The following is a 25,746-nucleotide window of genomic DNA, read 5'->3' on the forward strand; positions in this document are numbered from 1 at the left end:
TAACGGGCAGACACCTTTGGCGGCCCACTCCAATTAGGTTTACTTCATGCAATGGCCATGATTGACCCTCTTTACTGGCGGGCCGCCTGCGGCGGCCCACTACAATAAATTGACTTTATGTAATACCCCACGGCAATCTTTACCGTAAAATTCCCAATTGAAGCCGCGGTTTGTATTAGAAACATTTTTGAGGGACCCCTAAGATCACACACTGAATAATGTAATGGTCGCGCGCCTTCAGCGCCCTGTCCAGTAAAGTCTATTTTATGCAATAGCCATGATCGACCCTCTTTACCGGCATGCCACCTTTGGTGGCCCACTAGAATAAAGTTGACTTTACGTAATGGCCCATGACCCTCTTAACCGGAGGGCTGCCTTTGGCGAACCACTCCAATAAAGTTTACTTTATACAATGTCCATGGATATGAGTTGTCTATGGAAATGAAGTTAAAAATTGCCGTACAGTCGTCCTAATTAACAGACGTTTCAATGGATGTGGCTGAGAAGTTTGTGCACTGGCATCGAATAAAGTGCGCCGCGTACCGGAGTTCAAATCCAAACCATGCGGGTAAATTTGACATATGGGTTTTGGTTATTTTTCAGGGGGGGGGGGTCATCAATTTTTTTCGTCTGACAAAGGGGGGGTCATCTTTTTTTCACAAAAAATGCAGGGGGGTCTATATTTTTTTGAACACCGGCGACAAGATTTTGCCGGCCCCCCCCCAGGCCGTAAAAACTGAACGCTCCCTTATACTTGAGTAAACCTCTCTGAGTAAGAACATTTCTATGAACTAATTTTAATCTAAATATAAAATCGTGAAAATAATGTCAAAAGTTGCAGCTTATGTACCTTCATTAAGTAGGTTTCCTTGTGAACAAGCTGACACGGACTATGGTCACTGAAAACATTTGTATTCCTCAAAAACTATTATCGACTGCAATGTATTTGTACCCGTCACATCACAGATCTATGACAGATTAACCTTTAGACCCGCTTTTCCACTTTTGTCCGATCAATGTCATTGATTTCGGGACGAAACGCAGTGACCCGCATCGTCCCCTTCCGAACACTTCGCCAACTTTTACAAATTTGCTTTTTACTGTTCAAATATTAGAATGACACAAGAACTTAAATTTGACCCCGTGTACATTTATTCACATATGAACAGTGGAAATTTAGATGTCACATTTGGTATAAAAACTTACTTAGAAGTGTACAGCAAGAAATGTCAATTCTTCTGATTGTGTTCAGTAACAGTCACGTTTACTGTGACCTTGTTTTTTGAATGATTGAGTGAAAATACCAAACTGGGTCCTAATGTCACAAAAAATGTGAACTGAGGACCAATTGAACAATTTCTCAATTAGTATATTTATAAATGGAGACTGTTGGAAGCCAATAGTATCATAACCATGATAATAAAGTTTATTGTGACCACATTTTTTGAATAATTGAGTGAAAATACCAAACTGGGTCCCAACGTCACAAAAAATGTGAACTGAGGACCAATTTGACAATTTCTCAATGAAAATCTTTATAAATGGAGAGTTTTTGAGGCTATATAGTATTTCAATTTAGTTAGTAAATCATAACCATCATGATAAAGTTGATTGTGACAGCGTTTTTTGAATAATTGAGTAAAAATAATAAACTGGGTCCCAACGACACAAAAAGTGTGAGCTGAGGACCAAGTTGACATTTTCTCAATTACAGCGAAAACGGAGTCAGCGTGGACTCTCTGTTGTGTCGCGCGACAAAATAAACGCAGCCACTGACGTTTTTTGCAGACAAAACACACAGACAATGTAGCAAATGTCATGAAATCTCTTTCTATTGAAAAGGCGTGCTGGCGTTACCAGGACTTACTTTTTTGAATGTTTTGATTTCGTCATGGATGTGTAAGACAAATATTGCCATGTCTTGAACAAAAAATTTAAAAAATCTAAATTTCAATATTATCGATGATTTTATCAAATTCACAAACTGGAGCAAAGGTTTTTGGTCTTTAGGAAGAACAACCGACGCTAAAACGGATAGCGTCTATGGAAAACACACTACGGACCCTCGTAGTACGGATAGTCTGGGTGGGGGGGGGGGGGCAGAGGTGTCGGTCAAACAGTCGATGGTGTGCTCGCTGTCGACGGAATTTCATTTGGACGTTTATAATAGACGTACGGTGATGAAAGTGGCATCGAATAATATAGATAAGGTGTATACATGTACTGGCATTTCGATGGCAGCAATCTATATTGAGCTGCTTGATGCGGTGTTTGTTCGGTTGATGCTGTCCCAGTTTCGCTGAAACTGAAACTACCATCTCGATTGACCAAGGAAGTTTGTGTAGATGAAGACGCAGGAAACATGATACAGCGCCGTTCAAGCTCTTTCTGTACATAATTTACCGTATTTTTTGTTTTATTCTCAACTCGTCAAGAGGAACTTTTTGTAACAATAAGAATACAAATTGAATCTTTTGTTTGATTTGTGGGATTCATTGAATAGGCGGTGTGCCTTTGAGGACGTTAAGTTTGGGTGTTCTGTCTGCAAAAAACGTCTGTATCTGCGTTTATTTTGTTGCGCCGAACAACAGAGAGTCCACGCTGACTCCGTTTTCGCTGTAGAATCTTTATAATTTGAGAGTGTTAAGGCCACCATAACAGTATCGTTATTTTGCGGGTCGACGGGTCAAATTGCGGGTCGATTTGCTGTCGCCCGAAAACGATAGAAATGAGACATATCTTCGTGTACAATTGTTTCTTGAAAGAAAATGAACCATGAAAACACCTAGTTCCTTAAAGGTCATATTTCCTTTCGTGGATACCACGAAAAATACAACATCTTTGCCGATAATTACACTTCCGGGTTTCACATGTTGATCGAGAATATGCAGGTCTGAGTGCGCCACCAACGACCTCATGCATGAGAGGAGCAAGACTTTTATTTTATTACTCAGGTCGCATGTCGCATGTCGTGACCGGATTTCCATACAGTACAGTACAGTACATTACCCACAATTTTTCTTGATTTGCATGCTTGAATGTTTCCTGTGCCAAGCCTGTTTTCTCTTCAACACATTTGTAATATTTTAAACTGCAAATTATCAGTTTATTATTATTTGATAAAAGTGTACAGATGACATGCAACATTTCTGTTTGAATTACATCAGAACTCAAATTACAGAGGTGCTGAAAATACTCAGATTTTCGATGCAAAATAATCACTTACTGAGGTGGCCTACACCTGTTAACAGTCTAGAGTGAAAATGTTCTTTAAAGACAAGAATGATATCACTTTTCAGGAAAGACAGGTGCAACTGGTTTCCCTATTTTTATTGAGATATTAGATGTGGCATTTGAAAATGTCAGAAATTATACAAAAATTTAATGCAGGGCAGCAACCAGCACTTTGCAACCTCGAGTACCCCAAAGCAACCTGAAAACCCGTAAGAAAATAATGGCTGACTGTGACCCACAACTTGTAAACTGCTCAGAAAGTTGTAGCCCGCAGCGACCCGCAACCTAAATATTGGCCAGAAAGGAGTGACCCGCACTTGCCCGCAGCAACCCACACTGGCCCGCAACCTAAAAACTGTCAAGAAAGGAGTGGCGGCGCACTAGCCCGCACTGGCCCGCAGTGACCCGCATGCAGCCCGCACGACCCGCACAATAGTTCACTCCACCATAAAAACCTTGTCAATTTGACCAGAAAAAAAAATAATTACGGTACGATTTGAAATCATGGAATTAATAGGAAATTAAAACTGCCGAAATAATTTAGTCGTCAAATTAATTGAAACGACGATAATGAAATTTACCAGAGACATGTTTTCTATGTGGAGACTGCTTCAAAGCATTGACTCGAGATCTGACATTTTGTGAGGTCGACAAATTCGTCTATGCTGTACGTTACAAAAAAACCTTGAACGCACTTGGATGTCACATCAAAATCAAAGTGGCCGCGATTACAGACGGAACGATCTGTGACACTTTGCCACCGGCCGGCCGCTCGATGGACGTTGTGTAAGTTGATATCGTGTACTGGCCCTTGGAAATACATTGTAACTTCGTGACAGGCAGATGAAATAGTCTAAGGGCATTTGATGCATTTAAATCTCTCTCCTGGCATTTCGATGTTTTATTTTCCTAACGTCACAAAAAATGTGAACACAGGACCATGTTGACAATATCTCAATTGAAATCTTTATAAATAGAGGGTGTTTGAGGCTACCTATTAGTATTTGAATTAAGTGAAGAAATCATAACCATCATGATAACATTGATTGTGCAAATGTTTTTTGAATGATAGTGAGTGAAATACCAACTGGGTCCTTAATGTCACAAAAATATGAACACAGGTCGGACCAATTCAATTTCAAATCTTATAAATGGAGAGTTTGGGGCTTTAGTATTTGAATTCAGTGAATAAATCATAACCATGTGATAAAGTTGATTGTGACCATGTTTCATGAACATTTAGAAGTAAAATACCAAAATGTTTCCGAATGTCACAAAAATATGAACCGAGGACCATGTTGACAATTTCTCAATTAAAATCTTTAGAAATAGAGGGTGTTTGAGGCTTTAAATATTTGAATTAAGTGCATAAATCATAACCATCATAATAAAGTTGATTGTGACCATGTTTCATGAACAATGGTTAGCATTTTCATAATCAGCCATGATCTATGGGTACAAATACGCATTTGAAGACATTACCTATTTGGTTTCTCTGCTGTCCCATACCATATATGTACCGAACACAGCACAGCATAGTGTGTGAAAGAGGCTGAATCAAGTGACCACTGAAAAGGTGAGGTAAAAGGTCAAGCCTTGTTCGGTCGATATATGAAAATTGTGTCAAGCCATACCTCGAATCCGTGGCGGGGTTGACCTTTTGATGACCCGCGTAGCGACGCACGCTACCCCGCCAGCAGATAGCTGCATTTCCACAGCTACAAACTCATATGAACTGAAAATGCTCCCATATGTTTTAGTATATGTTGCAGTTGTCTGTAAATTGACACTTTTCTCTGACATTATTGTCAGGAATTGAAATTGATATGATCAACATGATGAGCAATATTATCTAGTATGACTTCAACTGAATAGAAACATCGCACAATTGGCTGAAATAAAAATGTGAAATTTCTGTATACTGCTGTCATGTCATTATTATCATCATTCATGCGGCCTATGGTCAAATATTTCAAGTTTTGATATGACATCGTGAAAGCTCATTAAACATGCAAACTATAATATGGCTTTCACTACTATTGTATAATTGTATCAGCAATATACATGGCACTTGCCTCAACTTTGCTCAAGTCCTTGCGGTTATCACAACTTGGGAAATTCATTAAATATTCAAATTACCAATTCGCTGATGTAAGAGTGCAAAATATCTTTCGTTATATTTTAACATTGTATTTTTAATATACCTAGCAACTTTCATCAACTTAAGTCAAGTCCTTTGACTCATATGCCTAGTTGGGAAAGTCCACTTTACACAATTACAAGGTGACATTAAAGGTATACTGCAGTGACCTGTAATCTAAATATGCCCATATATGGTCAAAGGGACGTTCCTACTATTCAAAATGCCCATGTGAGGGCGCTGTTTTAAAAAAGCGGCCACCCGCTTAAAATCTGTGATTGGTTAGATTTTCTCTTTTCATAATAACTGACAAAATTGGAACAGGTGACAGTATACCTTTATCTCACAAATATACACAGCAAGTTTCCTCAACTTTGGCCAAGTCCTTCCAGTGAAATATAGCAAGTTTCATCATCTGTGGTCTAGTCATTCTTAATTGATATCCCTAATGAGAAAAGTGTGTTAAATATACAAATTAATGACAAGCCCATCTAAACATTCCAAATGACTTTCATTACCAGTAATGTTATATCATAATATCTTAAAAGTACATGGCAATGTTGGTTGAGTCAATCCAGACATAAATCCCTAATTAGGCAAGTTCTTTAACTTTGCAAATTAGTACTTAGCTGTTAAAAAATTGCAGACTTTCATAAATTTTATGTCATGTACACAAGTTTTGTCAACTTTGGTCAAGTCAAGGTGGACATTATCCCCAATAAAGAATACGATGTTTTCAACCAGGCTCGAACCCACAACGCACAGCACCCAATCACAAAATTAACCAAACATGCAAATTAGCCATAGATTTCTGAACAAGTACTTTAAAAATTTACAAATTAGTATTACTCAAGTCACACAAACCATAAACTAATCAGTTCTTGCAATTCCTAAAACAGAATCTACGTATTAATTTTGATTCAGATCTGATCAATAGTTCTTGAAATGTTGCACCAACAGATAGACAGACAGAGTTAATAAAGGATACGCCTACAAAGTTAAGTTACAGTACTTATTGCCTCTTAAGGAGGTATGAAAACAATGTTTTGACCAAATATGAGAAGACTCGTCAGTGAAAATTTGCATATCACTTGAATAAGTCACAAGAAGGTCATCCAACGGAACATATAAACCAAATGTAGATTACTATTGGTCGAACAACTTGGGAGAAACTTTTTGAAGCAAGAAATAAGAACAAATTTCTCGAAACTTTTAAATATACCAGTAAATATTTTATGCCAATTTTATTGTAACTTCCATAAGACTATGCCTGAGAATTCTGCATACTGAATTTCAAAGACTTGTGGTAATGAGAAAATCAACCCCCCAAAAGTACATATGAATATTTGAGAGCCATAAATTTAAACTGAAGGAGTTCATTATCTCTACTAACTTACAGACTAAATTTGGCTGCGATTGGAAAATGATTTCAGAGAAGATTTTTGAAAAATATATGAACAAAACAAGTAAAACAAAAATTTTAAATGTTCAAATTTTTTGCCAGTATTTATATAACTCAATGAGATCATCTCTGTAAAGAAGCTACATATCAAATTTGGAAATTGTAGTGCCAGCGATACTTAAGAAAATGATGATCAAAAATTAAATTATCTGGCCTAAAAATTTGCATATGCAAATTTCCTCATCATTTGAACAACCCAAAGTACAGTCATCATGAGGGACTTGTAAATCAAATACAATTTCTAAGCAGAAGTTACAGAGAAGTGTCACCATGTATAGTTTGCAGCATAATATTTTCTGCAATATTCAAAATATTTTTCTGATTGATGAACCATACTTTATCTAATTTAATTTATTCTTTGTTTTAAGAACGTGCTCATAAATTAAAAAAAAAAAGACAAAACATACAAAACAAAAAACAAAAGGTCTGTTCGATGGCCAAATGCAATGATTTCTAATCACCAAAATAGTTGTTTTTGGCAATTAGTTCCAAAGCATGTTTGCCATGCTTGTGAGCCAATATCGTCAGTTTAGGTCCGACTCATTATTAATATCTGTAGGCTAGTGTTAGTTTTGATCAACAAACATGTGAAGTCTATGGGAGTCCTTTTCATTTTGTGAATCATGTGGAGCTGGAACATCTGCCAATTTAATTACTTCCATGAGAGCCTGATTATACTGAACTGCGGAAGTAAAAACCAAGTTTGTTGCATTTTTCTTTGATGTTCAAGAAAAGAAGGACAACAATTGTTTCGATGAGAAAATTTATTGATTGACATATCTTGGTTACATTTCTAGTCATGAAAATTTGAAAAAGATGGTTGCTTTTTGGCCATATTTCATTGTATCACAAAAAAAATTGATGTGCATATGAATGACATAGGGTTATGTTCTTGTACCCCTTTGATACAAGTCGGTCATTGCATGTCTTAGTTAAGGCTCTAGACATGAAAAATTGTTACAAAATAGCTCTGATGTGCATATGTATGAAATGGAGTCGGCCTTGTGTTAATTTTGAAAGAAACAGGTCCAGGCATCTCTGAGAAAAGCTTGTGGACAGACACATGCATGCAGACAGAACCATATGTGCCCTTGACTTTGTCAGTGGGATTAATAAACCAAAGATGTAGCAATCATCTGGTAACAAACATTGAAAAGAACAATTATCGGTAAATCTAAAATTAAATGTGGCTTTGAGATGCTGTAAAAAAATCTTAGAGTAACTTTATCGATACATTTTCAAACCTTTACATTTTTTTACATATTTATATTTTTTTATTTGAAAATATTTTTAGCAGTACCCAAGAAGATCTTTGCCTTTTTTTTTTTACACCATTCCGAAAAACAGTCTACTTGAGTATGTTGATATTTTTTGGCGGTGTTGTGCTGCTGAACAGATAAGTAGGAAACAGGCCAGGATGAATGATGTATGTTTATGATATGCTGAAACAACATTTATTTATAGAATAGGGATGCTTTTCTATTCAAACAGAATTTCTGCAAACAGAATGTTGTAATTCAATATTGTTGTAATTCAATACTGTTTTCCAACGTAAAATGTTTCTATTTGTACAACAGCTTTTAAAACAGTGACTTCAAACTGTGTTCATGAAGAAATGCAGTAATGTCATTTATCACACTGCTGTTCTGTTGCCTTCACTGTCCATAGAAATCATGTCCGCAGTTCGGTGACCATACGATAGCAGCCATATCTTGGGCAGCATCTAAAAATAAACACTTTGAATTGGCAGTGCACCATTTTTGTAATCATCACATAGCTAACTGTTCAGCAAAATCTTGAATTAGTGAAATCATGGTATACTGTGTACTGCTTCAAGGCAATTATGCTAGTTGCCTTGGCTTTGAACTGTCTGGATTACATCTGTTCTTATCCGGTATATTCTGATTCCTTTTGAATAGTCTGTTATCTCACTTATTTCACCACAGGTATTCTTGCTGAAAGATGTTTTACAGTTTTTGTACAATCAAATTTACTGACTCATCTTTTGTAACAGTGTGATAAATACAGCACACATCTGATGAGCACTGTTAAGCATGAGGACATCTGGTAGGAAATGATGGTCACTTCTATGTGATTTTCATCCTCCTTGAAATTGCATTCCTTAATTCACTGCTGCAGGCCTCCACGGTGGTTGAAGAAATCTGACGAATTGCGGACAGTGAAGCCTGTGAGACGCACCATTGTGCAAACGTTGATGCTTCGTTCATAAACTGCAAAGACATGACCTGGAAGAGAATCAGTGACACGATGAATGTCTTACAATGTTTTTCACAATAGGAAGATCATAACCGATCATAACAAAGTTACAATGTCTCTGTGTCCAAGACGACAACTTATAAGCACACAAATATTAAATGACCCTTACGAATCAAAACAATCAATTTGCTTTGTCTTCATGTGGAGGTCATTAGACTTGGTTCAAGTTGGTAAAAAAAAAAAAAAATCATTTGAAACAGTTTCGTGTCTCTTCTATTTCAACAAACCTATCTGAAATTTGGCAGCCCAAGTCAGGTTTTCCTGACGATAGAACATGTTCCCTTTGAGTCTGCACATCAGTGATTTAGTTTCTGCTGTGAAACTCCCCTGTATTGCATTCATCCCACTCAAACATTCACAAATCCTCTACACTTGAACCAAGTTTGGAGGTCATTTCCTTCATACCACTACATTTTTACTTTTTGAACACCTCAAAGTAAAATTTTATCTCTGTGGGCATTTTGATAGTTGTTCTTATCATTTTCTTAGTGTTCTAGTATTGTGTAAAGAACTGCTTATGAACCAAACAATACAGTAACAACTGTATGTAGACTGAAAGATTCAGTCATGTGAGGGCGCTCCGGTGCTCTGCAACATCTGATCCTACATACGGTAGTCCATTGCCGACTGCTGCCACACGGCTGAATCTTTCAGTCAACAACTGTACAGTATACATGTGAATACATAGAGCCTTGTCCTTCTGTCATACCAGTATGTCTAGCAATGTAACAACACAGTGTATCAAAGCAAGTAATAACAATACCTCATTTTGAAAGAACCTGTCCGCATTGACTGGCAGTGCATCCTCTTCTGAAGAGGAGTCAGCATGGAGCTTTACACATGAATTGTACATCTGTATCACAGAGGTAAAGAACTGCCGACACATCAACAATGCCTGATGAACTTTCCTTGTCAACACCTTCATCAATCTGAAACAAAAATTATCAGAAAATCTGTGATTAATCACGTGTCATTTGTGCCGATTCAGACAATTCTCTCGTCTGACACAGCACAAATGTCACTCATGCAGTATATGGTAATAGGCCATATATGGTAATAAAGCTCTACTGGATCAGGATATGTGTCTGCGATACTCCCAGAAATGATACAAAACAAGCAATGTGTCTCACCCTGCAATTGCATTACGTATCAGTACACCTTACCTGACCAACGATTTCCTCTCTAAAACAAAAATCTCACAAATTTCAGCAGCATACATGATTCATAATATTGTACATTATTCAGATGTTATGAATGAGTTTCTGACTGTTTAATACATACCGAAAAAATACTGCTGGATAAAGTTTACCGATGTAAACCGGAAGTACCAGTCTGTTGTGACCGTTGGCTGCGTCCATTTCTGCAAATTGAAGATAATTTTTTTCAATTAACTGGATTTTGTAGGAACTTGGAAACCGAAACTACTGTTCTGGACAATGTTACAAGGTGCAACTTTATTTCGTATTTCAACAAATTATGAACCTTTTGCTTTCAGAATGTGCCACAGCTCAAGTTACTTACCAAGCCAATGACCACTGTAGTTGTCTGGAAACATTTTCTTTCAAGTGGGCATGAAAATGAGTACACAAATGAACAACGCTTATCAATCTGGAGACGATCATGAAGAACTTTTCAAAGGAGGAATTATCACCATCTCAAATAATTTCAAACGCATTTATTGTCAGTGAACAAAGTATCTGTTCAACCAAGCTGTCACAGGACATACACATGACTGTCACATGATCAGGAACTCACCAATGAAAACCCTGCAAATGCTATCAGGATAGTGTGGTATAAGTTGAGACAACAATGATGTTTGATAGCTTTCTTGGACTGGGAAGTAAGTCTGATTTGCAACAGCCGCTGTGAGACACTCCATCAAATGAAAGCACACCTAGATGTACCCCAGGGAAGAAAAATCAATTGAAAAAATTATGAAAGATGAAAAAATAGGCTGAATAGTGAAGAAAAATTGACAAGTCTATTGTGAGATGAAACAGAACAAGTTGAAGTTCAGATCATCACTTGTCTCAGAAACTATATCAAGATTTGTTTGTCTCTGCAACTGAGAATGTGAACAGGGCTGAGTTTATTTTAGATAGTTGGAAAAATAATCATAATTTTAGAAATACCAGTACGTACACAACTCTGTGCAGCTCTAATTTTAATGAGGACTGGCCACTTTTGTGACATTGATGAAGAATTTGGTGATTACACACCTCCCTGCCAATCTGTGAATTCTGCCTGTTTATAACAGCAATAATTTCACACGCAGAAGTAGGCGGGACTTTCCTCTCTGTCAAGGCTTGATAGACAGCTACAGCAAGGGTCAAAGGGCATGCTACAACACTTGATGGTGGAATGCTTGCAGTGTCCCTAGATTCTGTGACAAGACTTTCACACCATTGATATATTTTGTCTATGTCTTGAAAGTGAGAAGAGTAATGATCTCTGCTGATCTTCAAAATAACAGGCTTTAATCTCGGCCAATGAAACTGCAAAGAAGAGAAGAAACGTGATTGTGTTCGAAATTAATAGATCAATCTGTATGACAAATTTACAATGATGAAGTTCAGCTGATAATCGATATAAACAAAATTTATGAATCAAGCCCAGCATGTTTGTTAGTTGTGAAGTTAGTTTCTGTATTTGATGGATGGATATCAACATGCATAAAGACCTCAAACCGTTAATAAAAAAAATATTTCAAAATTAGTGGACACACCTTTGGTTGCGAACTCAAAAGGATTTACTTAGCGGCTCTGAATAAAAGCGATGGCATGAGTGTACTCCCTAAGTTACTGACAATTCAAACAAAATGTCTTTGTGTCTGGCCACAATACAATACAAACACTAGCATCATCCATACATGAGTACACAACTATGAAACCATCGTGTACATGACCATCATATCTATACTCACAACTATAGAAAGTTTCAATGACTGACACTGCTGCAGAAGAAAAGTGAGGCAAGATATTTCATCAACTGCCCTGAAGTTTACAGGAGACAGAAAACCCTGGAAAAAAGCAAACATGAAAAAGAAGCAGTTTTGCTGTTCAAATTTTCAACATTCAGAATGATATAATTACAATTTTAACCCTTTGAGTGCTGTAATTTTTTCCACCAGAATTTTAGTGCCACATTTTAACAATTTTATGAAGTTTTCTGTAATTTTTTTGATAATTTTGGACCAAATGGACATCACATTTCATTGGCTACAGTTTTTCATCAAAATTTTGGCAAAACTCTGAAAAAATTTAGTGGGCTACATTTTATAAAGGTACAAAAATTGACTTTGGCACTTAAAGGGTTAACAAGATAATTAAACAGGTTGCATTGGTGCAACTGAGGATGAATTGAACATGAAGCACAAATAATGTTTGTATGCATTTTACTCTTGCTACATTAATTTCTTGCAGTTTTATAGGATATGCAGGAATGCTTTTACCAGAAAATACAATTTCACTTACAGTAACAAAGTGCAAGGTCACTGAATATGGCAGCACACACGGGAAACATTCATCCACTAATACTTCTCTCTGTTGATGAAAAATATGCAAGTTAAATGGTCAATTTTGCCAGTTTAAAAATGACAGTCATCTATATGCAGAAAAGATGTGATACTGAAATACAGTGCGTGCAAAATAAAAGGATTCAAAGCACGCTTCCGCTTACATTACGGACGGGTACCAACGTACAGGTATGTACCTGCACTGTATTTTCATATCACTGTATCTCATTATATACAGTATATTGTTAGTATTGCACTTTACAGTGTCTATTCTGCACAGTACCATACACACCTTTTTTTTTGTACATCCTGTGGGTGGCAGCTATGTGTGAGCAATCATCATCATGCAATTATCAACGCAATCAACTGTTATCGCTGTAAAATTGGCTTATAGGGAATATCCTAATTGTAGATTTGCTACTTTATACAGCATTGTGGTTGGAACATTGCTTGCCCCAGACAGAATTACGTTGAATTACGTTGAATCTATGCACTTAGTGGTAGCCTAGGGGTCCTAAACATGCTACCGGTATTCTTATGGTTTTAATTAGAAAATTGGTGTTCACTAGTGAATCATTTTAAGATTTTCGCATGCATTTTTGATATATATTTTATGTTGCAAAATAATAACGGAATTTGGGCGGCAACAGGGGGATCAATTCCATTGCAGATTGCGTGAGGCAAATTATGAGAAAACAATGAAATACAAGTACTTGCCAGATTATTGTCAATGAGGTGAGCAACTTCTTGGCGTGAATCTGCTGAAATTGGATCAACAGGACTATCTGTATACAATAAATAACCAGGCAAACACTGAACCAGCCTAAGAACGGAATAAAAGACATGGAAAAAATAGGCAATCATACTGCTCAATGTGACAAATTAAGTAACATGTATGTAAATTTATCCATGCTTATTCCCTTCAAAATTCCGAAGTTTACAACCATATTACATAAAAACTTGTTAATATTAAGGACTGGTACATTGAGCAAGAGTGTTAATTTCTTTATTCCAGATTTATGCAATCAGATGTACATGAATTGTTACAACTATTAAATGTCAAGAAACAAATTACAATGAATTTACACCATCACATAACCAAATTGAATTCATAGTGTGTTGTGTATTTACATGTATACTGTTTTCTACCAGTATGGTACATGACAAAACAGAACGACTCACCTTCAATTTTGTTTTTACAGACTCATCCTCTTACCTCATAAGGCAGATAACCTGTCCTGTGCATGTCAATTGATGAGTTAAACTTCTGCCTGTATTTCCTTCGTGAAGTCTCTTCAATATTTCTGTCAGAAGCCATGGCTGTTTGGAGTTGTCATCAGTTGAATGCTTCTCCATTGATAGGTACAGAATGAGCTTCTATATCAAAAAAACGCAAGTGCATTATGAAATATTCTACAAGTATATACACTATGGGGAGTGCTACTATACATGGTTGTTATATGATTTGAATGGGAAAGAGTTAAAATTCACCACAACAACATAACAGGTTAATGTTCTCAAATGAAATGACTTACTGAACACTGTAGGAGAAGTATGGGTAACAAATTTGGCTTTTCAAAGTGAAATGAAGACAGAGCCAAAACCAGTTGGCATTTAAAATCATAGCAGGCAGTCTCACAACATTAAAGACCTAATAACTGACTTGTAAGAACTTTTTAAGGTTTTTGTTGCATGTATAAGCTACAGTTTCTTTGTCAACTTCCTACAAAGTGTTGAAATACCGAGTCCTCAGCTTGTCACCATTGACTGTATGTGTACGTCATGTGTATTGATAGTGTTGATTGCAAAGTCAGGTCTTGATTTGAATAATTGTCAATAATAATAATGCACACCACACACTGACATGCCACATTGACAAACCAAGGTATTTCAAAATGATATTGGAAATAGACCAAGAATGTCTAGCTGATAGGCGGAACAAAACTACTGAAAAAAATTGCCAAAGATAAAGTTTCTGTTGATCAAATATGGATAACTTTGGCCTCATAGAGTTACACCGAGAAGACTACAGAGAAATAACATTACTTAGATTGTACAATAATGGCTGTCTCTAAATGAACCTCTTCCAGATGAAACCACTGCAATTTATGAACAAGGGTACCTGCAAACAGCAAATGATGTCACTACGGCAACTTCCACAGTCATTGTCACTTCTCTGGTCACATGACTTGCTTGAGTCACATGACCTTATACTATGGTTTCTATTGGTCTTATTTCTTTGGACCAGTGTGTCATGATCCAATATGGCATCCATCAGCACACTACATGCATGTCTATAGGAACCATCACAGCCTCCATCATCAACGGGCAGGGCCAGGTAGTGACTGTGGATTACCCAGTGATGGTAATCATGTCTGCAAGGAGGGAAATATTTGACAACATTTTGGAATGGAAAGTTTTTCCAAAAGCATATCTCAAAATTATAAGTAATTGGTACATGTAGTCACGTAGAAATTTGAACATGTAACATAACCTAAGAGCACATGTGTTATCTTGGAAAGGCCAAAAGTATTAGACACACACTGAAGAGGAGAAAACACTATTTTTTGATTCGGGAAAATCTGTATGACAGATTTCTCCAATTTTGAATGGCTGATACTGGATTTGCAATATATAATGCTTGGAGATCAAAATTGCACAACTGGACATGAATGATGTTTGAAATTAGACTCTGTAACAGCCACTTGTTTGCTTTGCATGTCTGCTCATGTTTGCACCACTGTGATGTGACCCCTTGCAATCTGGTTGGGTGAGGTAAACAGGCATTGTGAAATATGGTACCTACTCCATTCAGTTGATCTATTTGACTGTCTATCAACTATCTATCTATTGTAAAAGGCAAGCTAAGATAAACACCTTACTACTGTAAGGAGGATTTGGATCAGTATTCATCAGATGTGTCAGGGTAGTATGCAGAGGAAATATTTCCTCTGCAATGAAATCATTGAACTAAGATGGAATGAATGAAAATACAATCATGTATACATAGGGTGTTGTTGAGGTGGGTACAGAATACAAGAATGATTGACGTAGAAGTGAAAATGGAACCATGAGCATCAGTGTGCAGAGTCAAGTCCTCTCTATAAACAGGACACATGTCTATTGAGGACACATTTTCATACCAAAACTCACAAATTAAGTGAATACAGTTTTATCTGTGTATGTATATATCTGTCCATGAAGCCAGGGTACTTTTTGAGCCTGGAATGTGTCCTTTGCAAGCAGGTTCCTCACAACATCTGCATTTCAAGCGTTTTATCGACACTTACCTCTCAACTTCATTCAAATAATCCTGATGAGGTTGAACTTGGAGCTCTAAACTAACCAAGTCTTTCAAAGACACCTGTCACATCAAAAATAAATAACATGATACAAAATGATGAATGCTGCATTTTGACATGCATTAATATAATGTTAAAGATATTTAGTTGTGCTACAGGAAGAAATTTTTGAATACATGTATACATACTTACTTTTTTACTCTGTTGCTGTAAGGCTTGGAAATCTTTTGACCTGTACAGTACACATGCCGGTGTGAAATTAGACGGACCTTTGACAAAAACAAAAATCAAAAACAAAGGAGATAAAATGAGCGTACCGGTATGTGTTGATGGTCAGATTGAGGTAGAGAAATTGTTAGCTGTAACAAAAATAAAAAAGCTTGCAATTAAGTAGAAAAGATACTTTGCACTAAAAGTGAAATAAGGCCAGAGAAAAAAAAAATCTTGTTCATCGGATTTTTTGGACCAAGTCCCAGGAGCGGTGAGCGAAAATTTTTTTTTATTTTTTTTTTAGACTGAAGGTAAACGCGGTTCTCTGGCATTTTTGCACACATGCAGACAAGGCAAGATAATTGTTTCCCTTTTTACCAGAAATATCTCAGACAAGAAACACTGATACTGGTAACTGAATTCAATACTATATTTCCCAACAATAACATAGGCCATTACATTCACAGTTAGTGTTTGCACAACATATTGTGAGCATATCAAAATTCTCTCAGAATAAAACTGAAATGTACAGCAAATCACTGAAATTCAACAATTCAGTATTGTCCTTTAATATTGTCCTGGTGGGACCTAGCATCTGAGTTTTTTTCATTTTACTTTGGCCCCATGTTTTGGCCTCTTTACCACTGTCTATACTCATATACACATTTTACACAATGGTCTAACAACACTGTACTGTGATCGGAGTGAAGTTATATAGTCATCATTCAGATCGTACTTTAACATCGACGCAACCATGTGTTTTGTCATTGCCGTAAATTTTTATACTTTCGATGCAATTTTCATTCAATCGGATGCACCGTCCATCTATATCTGCTGTCACGATCTTGTTGAACAAATCGCCGAACGTAATATCAGGACAAACACTGAATAGCGTCTCTGGAACTAACTGTTGGCCATCATGTCGAATGTTGGCGATCAAATTAATACTCATGATGTGACATGTACTAACCTTTACAAAACGAGCAAATTTCTGGCCAAATCGACCCACTTTGCGTCGTGATTCGCCAAATTCAGACGTCACAACAACGTGTTGGCTGTCAACTAAGTCCGAACACGCATGAAGTCTCATTCAAAATCCCGTGCCCGCGAAAACCCGACACAGTGTAGGGCGCCACCAGCGGCAGTACTAAAAATATTTGTAATGCGGAAGTAAGAATTTGCAGGATCAAAAAAAAAAAAAAAAAAAAAATTTCCAAATATGCCAAAGTAGAAGCGGCGATTCCGATGAACAATTTATTTTTTCTTCCTGGCCTAAGATAGCCATTTTTTTGCAGGATGGGATTTGCATTTGGTAAAGTTGAACTTGTCAAAGTCTAGTTTTTTTTAGAGTCTTTAGTTTTTTCAAGAACTGCTGATTGTGAGACTGTATACCCTAGTATACTGTATCTAAAATTCTGTAGAGCTCTATTTCTGAGAAACGATCAGGCATGTAGTCTGCATAAGAATAACTATAGAAATGTCTTGCACACTATTTGACGGCAACATGATGTACAATTTTAGTGCTTTCTTCCCTGTTTTGATCTAATAATGTCAAACTTTGCATCAAACACTATATTGGGCTGGACCAAATTTATTGATAAAATAGTTACACCATAGTAGCATGCGATGTAGTCTAGACTCTACATGTTCTCGTTTAATAGCACAGATCATTAATATGCATAAATAAATATTCGTCCTTATTTCCCACATAAACAATGACAATAAAACCTGCTAGTGTTACAATGGCAACTAAAAGTTACACTTATTCGTATGAATTGATGGCTCAGACTACAAGAGGCAACAACAGCCGCACATGCAACGACAAAATTTGTCCGAATTTCAGGCATATTTGTCCGAAAGTCACGCGCGTGCAGCTATATTTAGTAACAAACCTGAAATCGCGATCAACGCGATTAAATCATTTTCAAAGTAACAACATGGCTTGCAAGGTGAATTACTGTTGGCATTTCATGATAACCAGTAAAATAGTTTACAGAAAGAAAATTTTGCAAAATTTTGATTTGATCCAATATAGGTCATTGAGTTTTTATCAATAATAATGATCTTTTTTCCTAGAGACTTTGACTTCTCCACTGAAAGACATTTCACAATCCTTTATGTGTGTGCAATTGTGTTTCAATACCTGAGGATTGGCAGTGTGGTTCAGTGTTCCACCTGACATCAGGATTCAATCTGGGTACCAGGTAACAGAACTGTTAAAGAGGAACAAAGAGAAGTATTGGTCTTTAGTAAGGAACTTTGGAGGGTAACCCTGGTAACATTCTTCAAAGTGTAGAGAACCATATTATTTACAAAGAAATAGAACCATTGGGTAAATTCTTTACTCCTAACAGGACAAAAAATTGATTGAGCTGTAGAACATGATTGAGGTGAAATGGAAAATCAGTATGATTATCTCTCTCTTTGGAACAGTTATCATAAAAATTTCTCCCTTTAGATTCTCATTTCTGTTTTACTGTGGTACTCACTTTGCTCATCAGATCAACTGGAACATAAACTTGATTTTGGTTTGTAATTTCAGCTGCGGACAGTACAATGTCACCATAAGTAAGAAACGCATGTTGTAAAACAGCTGAGAAAAACCTGAAAATTAGAGAAAAATGATAAAGTTTTCATTACAAAACTAGTACCTATTCAGTTTATATAGTTCCCTGATCTACATGTAGCTAAATTATGGTGTATTTATCCTGAGTTGTTTGAAGATTTTTGCCGAGGAACCTTGCAATTGAAGTCACTAAAATTCAGGGACTTCCAAGGACTTTTTTGGCAACTTTCAAGGTTTTTAGGTCCAAAATACCATTTTCCAGATATCATTTTTATAAATATATATAATTTTAATATATCATTTTAGATATCATTGTCACCATATCATGACTTTTCATCTTGTCATTTTTTAATATTGTGGGTGGATTATCAATTTTCCAGGAATTTCAAAGACTTTCCAGGACTCAATTTCCTTGTCATTGATTGACTTTTCCAGGACTTTCCAGGAGCATATGGACTGTGCTAACTTAGCGAAAGATTGATTAGTGAGAATTCATTGAAATCAGTATATGAGTATTAATTATGATATGGCTGAAATTACAAATGACAATGTAATATTTAATAAATATAAATACACTGATGCTTGCATTGGAAACCTTCATGAAAAGCTGACACACCTTTAGAGCAGTGAGCCCAATCTCTTTTATGTAAAAACACTGGAGTTTCCTAGGGGGTTTTTCTTATAAACTGGACTCCTTAGGATTCTGTTACTTTGTAAACTGTTCTGCATGGGCACAGTCTAGCCAAAAGATTCTTTTAGCTTGTATTGAACAGAATTATTATACTGGTATAAGAGTGATCAGAAGAGATGAGGAAACCTTTGAACAGAATCTTTCATTCAATCCTTACCTCAAGGTGAAGTTCATCCACTGTCTAGTGTCTACATGAAGATACTTGCATACCAAGGGATAGAAGAGTGTTCTGTGATCCTGAAATGTTCACCAATGAAAATGCTCAATTATATTACAGAGTTGAATCTCCATTCAATTAAATAAAAGGTAGTTAAGGTGTATTTGATTTTATATTCTTTCTGAGTTTGTTGATGGCGAGTCTTAAAGTACAATCAAGATGGATTACAATGCTGTGAACATGGTAAAAATCAATGTTAATATTAACGATGTTCTACAAAATGGATCTGACATTTTTAAGGGCAATCATGACCATTTCATGCTCTGCTAAAATTTCATCACACTAACTGTAACCATAGACCCTCGAGAAAAACGGGACAGGCAACTGCTGAGGTTTCTTTGTGCGATCTATCTTGGAATATATTAAAGTTTATTTACCAAGCGGTCCCCGACAACAATACTTCGTACTTAACACTGAATCTCATTAACGATCAAACTGACGTTCTGAATATGTACACTTTGCTCTTGCATGGCACGTTCCGAGTAATGACACAGAGAATTTGAGGGTTTTTTTTATACTAGTCATGGTGAATGTTCTGGTAACGATGAAGATCACATTTTGGATTCTAGCCGAAGCCAACGGGAAAAAACCAGACGATAAAAACTGTAAATTTAGCCATAGACGCTGCAGAAAACTCTTGCTAGATATCGAAAATATAAGTTTACATTCCCTACCATAAAAATCTCCGATAACAACAAACATTTACAAGTGTGACAGCTCTACACTCTCCAGTCCTGCGAAACAAAAATCTGACCTTTATTTCATCTGTCACGCAACATTTGACGAAAATCAGGGTACATAAAAAATGACTACTCCATCGGAGCTCAAATACACGACCCCTAACATTTTGGTACTGTTTTAGCCTAAAGAAACACCAAAGTTCGGATAAGCTACACATGTGTACATCCGCAAAGTACTAGAAAATATATTTGTAACACTGACTTTCGCTGTCAGGAGAAACTTTGCGATAAATCGGGACTCTCCAACGGTTGGTGGAGTCAGAAGCGGTAAGGTAGACATGCATTTACACAAAGCTGAACGCTGTCCTCGTAAATTTGGCCGTTCACAGTTTTCAAACAACAACATTTCAGTAGTTAACATACATACTTTACCGAATCATGGAGCACTCCTCGCACAGAAAATATTCCGAGGGTTAAAAAACTGCAAAAACGAGGGAAAATTCGGAGATACACGGACGATTGCGGAATGTAAACAACTCTGTGATGTCAACTGCTGTCAAGTCTGGAACTGCAGCGATATGTGTTTCGGATTTCTATTCGAAACTTTGTCACTTTACAGCAACATACTAACTCCCTGCAGACTTCTAGTTGCATCGAATCTTGCTACCAATATGTAAAAATAGCGCCAATGGCACTTGATCACAACTGGCACATTGTGAAACTATCTCTGGGTACACCTGTACATGAAATACTGAATGGGTAGGTGCTGCAGGTTTGGAGTTTGTCAGTAAATCCACACAGAAAACAAAGTCCCGAAGTAGCGAATTCCAGCCATTTTCAAACCACACTGTTTGTCAGTGGGGTAAGCAATATTCGCAAAAATCACATTTCCAGGCTAATAGACTATGTTTTATGAAATCACACGTCCTTATTACAAAATAAAACGATCTTTGTCTTTAAATCAATGCGCCAGTAAACAGGTCCAGCAGCTAGTTATGTCATCAAGTCTGTAATGTTAAGGGTCATAACAAATGTGAGAAATCTAAAACATTAAATATGTTGTTTTTTATCAATTTTATTACCAAAAGCGCATGAAAATCTCTGATACTTTGAATCAGCCATCCTGCATATTTGTAACATTCATCAAAACCTCATTTCTGTTCCACAACTCATTAAATAGTCCACAATGCAGGATTGGTGTACATTCCAAAACTACATATATGAAAGACCCCTAAAATCAATTAGTTAAAGGGGGGTTAGAAATTTCCAAAAACTACCCTTGCCAAAGATATCATCTTGTGCCATGCTTGTACAACTTTGCGACAACCTTCACACAAGTTTTAAAGGCAATACCTTAACTTATTTCAAGGTTTGACAAGGTTGTAAGACATCACAGTGAAAACTTACAATCTTGTACCACGCTTGTGATAATTAAATTGCAAGGTTTGTAACTTCAAGTTTGTCACAAGCACTTCACAAGCACTTCAGTCAAGCCAGGTTATTGCTGCAAATATGCAGCAACACATGATTGACAGATTGCCCACTATTTCATTACCAGGGAGTATAGTGTGTACCATTGCACTTCGTGACCTGTCATATGCAAGCAACACAAAATTGATCTTTCATTTGTATTTTATATTCATTTATTTTCGTAACAGACAATCCTCTTGTTAAAATAATAATAACTGGTATATAATTGACACTTCAGTTAAGCTGGCATAACTCGGCAACATTGCATGGATATAAGAGCGCATCTATAGTATACCGTAGTGACATTAATAATAGTAACCTTTGACAATCCGATTGGGTAAATCATGGTTGGATCGACAACTGAATTTTTTGGAAAACAAATTTTAAAACAGGGACTTGTCTGTCTTGCAAGTTACACCTTGTATGTTCTACGAATGATACCAAAATGCAAGCAGTTTCGAACGAAATGTGCGTCTGTTATGGTCTGTACGGACACGTCGTAAACTTTTGTATACTGCAAATGATTTAATCTGTACCTTAAAAATATCGACTGATGAGAACTTTTCATTGTAGAAATAGACAAGTAAATGTCAATGCATTCAATGTTTGGTATAAGCAAGGACCCGCTACTCCCTCCAAGCAGAGTAGTGGCTGTGCTCGAAGCTAGCTAAATATCACATCATAGTAGGCCTATGCCATGGTACGTACATTCAGTCCCTCTAGGCTCTAGGCTCTATCCACAGTGTGTGTCCCATCGATTTCGCTAACAAAATCTCGCCTTCTGATGACATGAATTGAGGTAAAAGGCTTTTGTCCATGTGTTCAGCGTTAGAATTATATTGCCGAGCACAAATTTGAGGTTTAGGATTACACTCCATCCCGAGCCGCTGTACGCAAATCAAATGCGCTACTTGCAACGTCAAACACGTCCTGTGTATCCAGCGACGAGGAGCCCAGTCGACATGTTTACACTCTGAGGTCACGGTTCATCAAGTTCAGTTCGCGTATTGATATTGATTCTTCGTGCTGAAAGAATTTGTACTCTCTTTTTAGTCTTTCTGTGGTAAAATAACCATTTTCATTAAACTAATAAATTAAATGCTATATTAAGTATGATATATAACGGATTGGTGCAGATGTAGAGTCAATTCCTGCGTTTAAAATCGGAACTACATTATCAATCGCGTAATGATATATAGATATCACTTCCGTTAACGTCATCAGGCTTGATCGGCGCGAAGTTAGATTTTGGTACCATCGGCTGTGTACTTGTGATCAGGGAGTTATCTAGTGGACAATTTCGTGATCTTTCTATGGAATCGCCAGCGAAATGATATCACAGTGTTGGAAAAATGTGTATACAGTACCAGGGACAGACGGAGTTCTAATTTTGTGAACGCGAAAAGCAGACTAAAGTTGCTGACTATATTTGTATGTACGTACAGCCACGGTCGTCGTGGAGGGACCGTGGTACAGCACGGAGACGGGAGACCTGCAACCGAAAATCTTCCAGCGTCTGCGAGCCGTTCACAAATGTAAGTCAATGTACCGTCCGTCTGTACATCGCTATTATGTTCTGTAATCCTTGTATTCCTATGTTTACCTACAGATAAATTTTCGTTGAGAACTGATTCATACTGAATTCACTTTCGTTTCACAACAGTTACAGTAACCATGGAGGTGGTACTACCTCCATGCAGTAACTAAGTGCTGAGATTTTTGCAGATTGTCGCCGTCGTGTATGTAAACAACATACGGCGAGTTGTCGGTTGTCGGACATTAAATCATTAAACGATCGTGAATATTTATGCATTTTTCTGCATCAATTTTTCAACTTGACTCTGTCTCATTTTCAAATAATTATTGATTTCTTTCATGAAATTTACAATGTTTGGTCAAACGGTAAAAGACTTACACTCTTCCCTGAACGATTTTTATTTTTCAGAATGCATTGCTGGTTCTCTAATTAAAGCCTAAAAGGGACAAGAAATTCAGAAAACAGAAACCAAATCGCAGCCTTTGACAGTAATGTAAATATAATGAAACTTCTCAAGCCAAAAGAAAATATCTTGAAGACACTTATGTGGCATGAAATGAACATGGCATATAAAATAAATTGTACCACAATTTGAATTTAACCTTTTTATTTCTCTGTTGTCTTTTTATTAAATAATAACTATTTGCGCTGACCATTGTTTCTCGTGAAACTGGTATTTCAGAGCTTAGTTGGATAAAACACATCTTGTGCTGTCCACAGTCTGTCTTAAGATTTGTCAGGTTTTCATTGGCCATGTCTACAAGTGATTTTACAACTGTGTGTACACATCTGAGCTGAACTTATTATATTTTTGGAGAAGATAAAATTTTGAAACTTGTGGTACAATACAAGAAATTTTGCTGCCTCTTAATTGTGTCGCTTCTTTGGTTTTCAATATGTATTCAGTTTTCTTACTATTACTGATCCAGAGCTGACTGTTGTGGAATTATACCAACTTTTGAAGGCATTTTGCATGTGTAATTTGCAGCAAATTTGCAGTAACATGGAAAATAATGTGCTGTATGGAGTTTGCGGGAAATTTTCAGTAACATGAAATTAATTTGGCGGAAGTTGCTGCAAGGATTGTGCCGCAAATTTGCTGCAAAGAGTTTGCAGCAACATTGCAGCAGGGAGTTTGCTGCATATTTGCAGCAAGTTCACAAGAAACCTAATTTGCATCTGAAAAATGAATCACCGGCTTATTTGCAGAAAAAAGTTTGCTGCAAATTTACTGCAAAGCTTGCGGCAAATTTGAAGTAATAGTTTGCGAGAGGCCTAAAATTTTGGTAAGGTAATTGAAATTGAGATCTGTTGATGTAAGAGGTAAGTTTTAAGTCCAACGATGTACTTTGGATTTTGGGTAGGGTAGTTCAAATAGAGGTTTGGTGATGAGAGCCATATTCCAGCCATAATTGAGGACATACTTTGTGTACACATACTCTCTAGCATGTTGTTGTCTCATTCTTGATTGCCAAACCTACACTCGTAACACATACAATATTGGTTCTTTTAATAATAATGAAGTCACTGTGTTATTAAATCAGTCAAATCTGGTTAATATCCTGCAAATGTGGCACTGAGTGCCTGTGGCATGATGACCCCAACTGGGCTCAATATAGTTGCCTATGGCAACGGGCAGCAATAATGCTGGCAATGAAGCAAAGGCTTATGGGTAATATACAACCTTGATACAACCTTTGATAGATGAATATACCAGCAGACACACATAGTGTTCCACAACCTTGTTAAAAGCTTGTAATTCTCAACCTTCCACTTTCCTGAACCTTTTGAATTGTTACAAGCTTGTAAGATTCAAACTTGTCCCACGCTTGTGTAAGTTTCATGTCAAGCGTGTTGACAAGCTTGTTAACACGGATGTGACAAGGTGGAGAGTCATATGGTCTGTACACTTGTCACAAAGTTGAAACATAACTTGTCTAAAGTTTGTTACAAGATGATATCTTTGGCAAGGGTATCTAACCGCTGCTCCGTTTGGCTCCATTTTTCGGAATCGGAACCTTGGAATTAGTCTGAATATCTCTGCTAAATATCAATGCAGTCTGTTCAGCGGTTTTTGACTTTTTGTCGTTTACGGAAAATGGACACTGTCCCACACTGGTTGAAGCTAACCCTATATCACAACTTCCAGTTGTGATAATGACCTATGGTCATTATGTAAAAAATACCGCCAATGGCGCTTGGACATAATGACCGCCTAGTATTATCAGCATTTATCAACAACCCCACTCACTGTGAATTAGACACACCACGAAGTCAATGAGCAACATATAGCTGAAAGACTATTTTTCACATTGCGATTTTTAAACTCATTTTTATGAGAAAAGAGACATGTATATGTATATGGAGAAAAAGCAGAAGACATATTTGTAAATTGTTTGTTAAGTGACAATCATACAACCGCGGCAAAGCAAGTGCATATATAGGT

At 36.8% G+C, this 25,746-nt stretch overlaps 1 protein-coding gene and 1 long non-coding RNA gene across 2 annotated transcripts; one reads left to right on the forward strand and one right to left on the reverse strand.

Moving 5' to 3' along the window:
* Positions 1-8,346: 8,346 nt before the first annotated feature.
* LOC139147003 (uncharacterized) lies at positions 8,347-20,633 on the reverse strand. The gene is made up of 15 exons (XM_070717854.1): positions 20,556-20,633; positions 19,554-19,633; positions 18,629-18,743; positions 18,283-18,352; positions 16,122-16,198; positions 15,918-15,991; positions 14,750-15,002; positions 13,844-14,004; positions 13,345-13,450; positions 12,587-12,655; positions 11,333-11,608; positions 10,869-11,007; positions 10,395-10,473; positions 9,877-10,042; positions 8,347-9,082 (listed from the first exon to the last, which is right to left on the reverse strand). The coding sequence occupies exons 1-15, from the start codon at positions 20,631-20,633 to the stop codon at positions 8,924-8,926; spliced, it is 1,902 nt and encodes a 633-aa protein (XP_070573955.1). The 3' UTR covers positions 8,347-8,923.
* A 2,273-nt stretch (positions 20,634-22,906) lies between these two features.
* On the forward strand, positions 22,907-23,901 carry LOC139147472 (uncharacterized). The gene is made up of 2 exons (XR_011555728.1): positions 22,907-23,298; positions 23,709-23,901. It is a non-coding gene; the product is annotated as an uncharacterized lncRNA (long non-coding RNA).
* The last annotated feature ends 1,845 nt before the right edge of the window (positions 23,902-25,746 follow it).

The sequence above is a fragment of the Ptychodera flava genome, chromosome 13, assembly GCF_041260155.1.
Source record: "Ptychodera flava strain L36383 chromosome 13, AS_Pfla_20210202, whole genome shotgun sequence".
In the NCBI taxonomy this organism is placed as follows: Eukaryota; Metazoa; Hemichordata; class Enteropneusta; family Ptychoderidae; genus Ptychodera; species Ptychodera flava.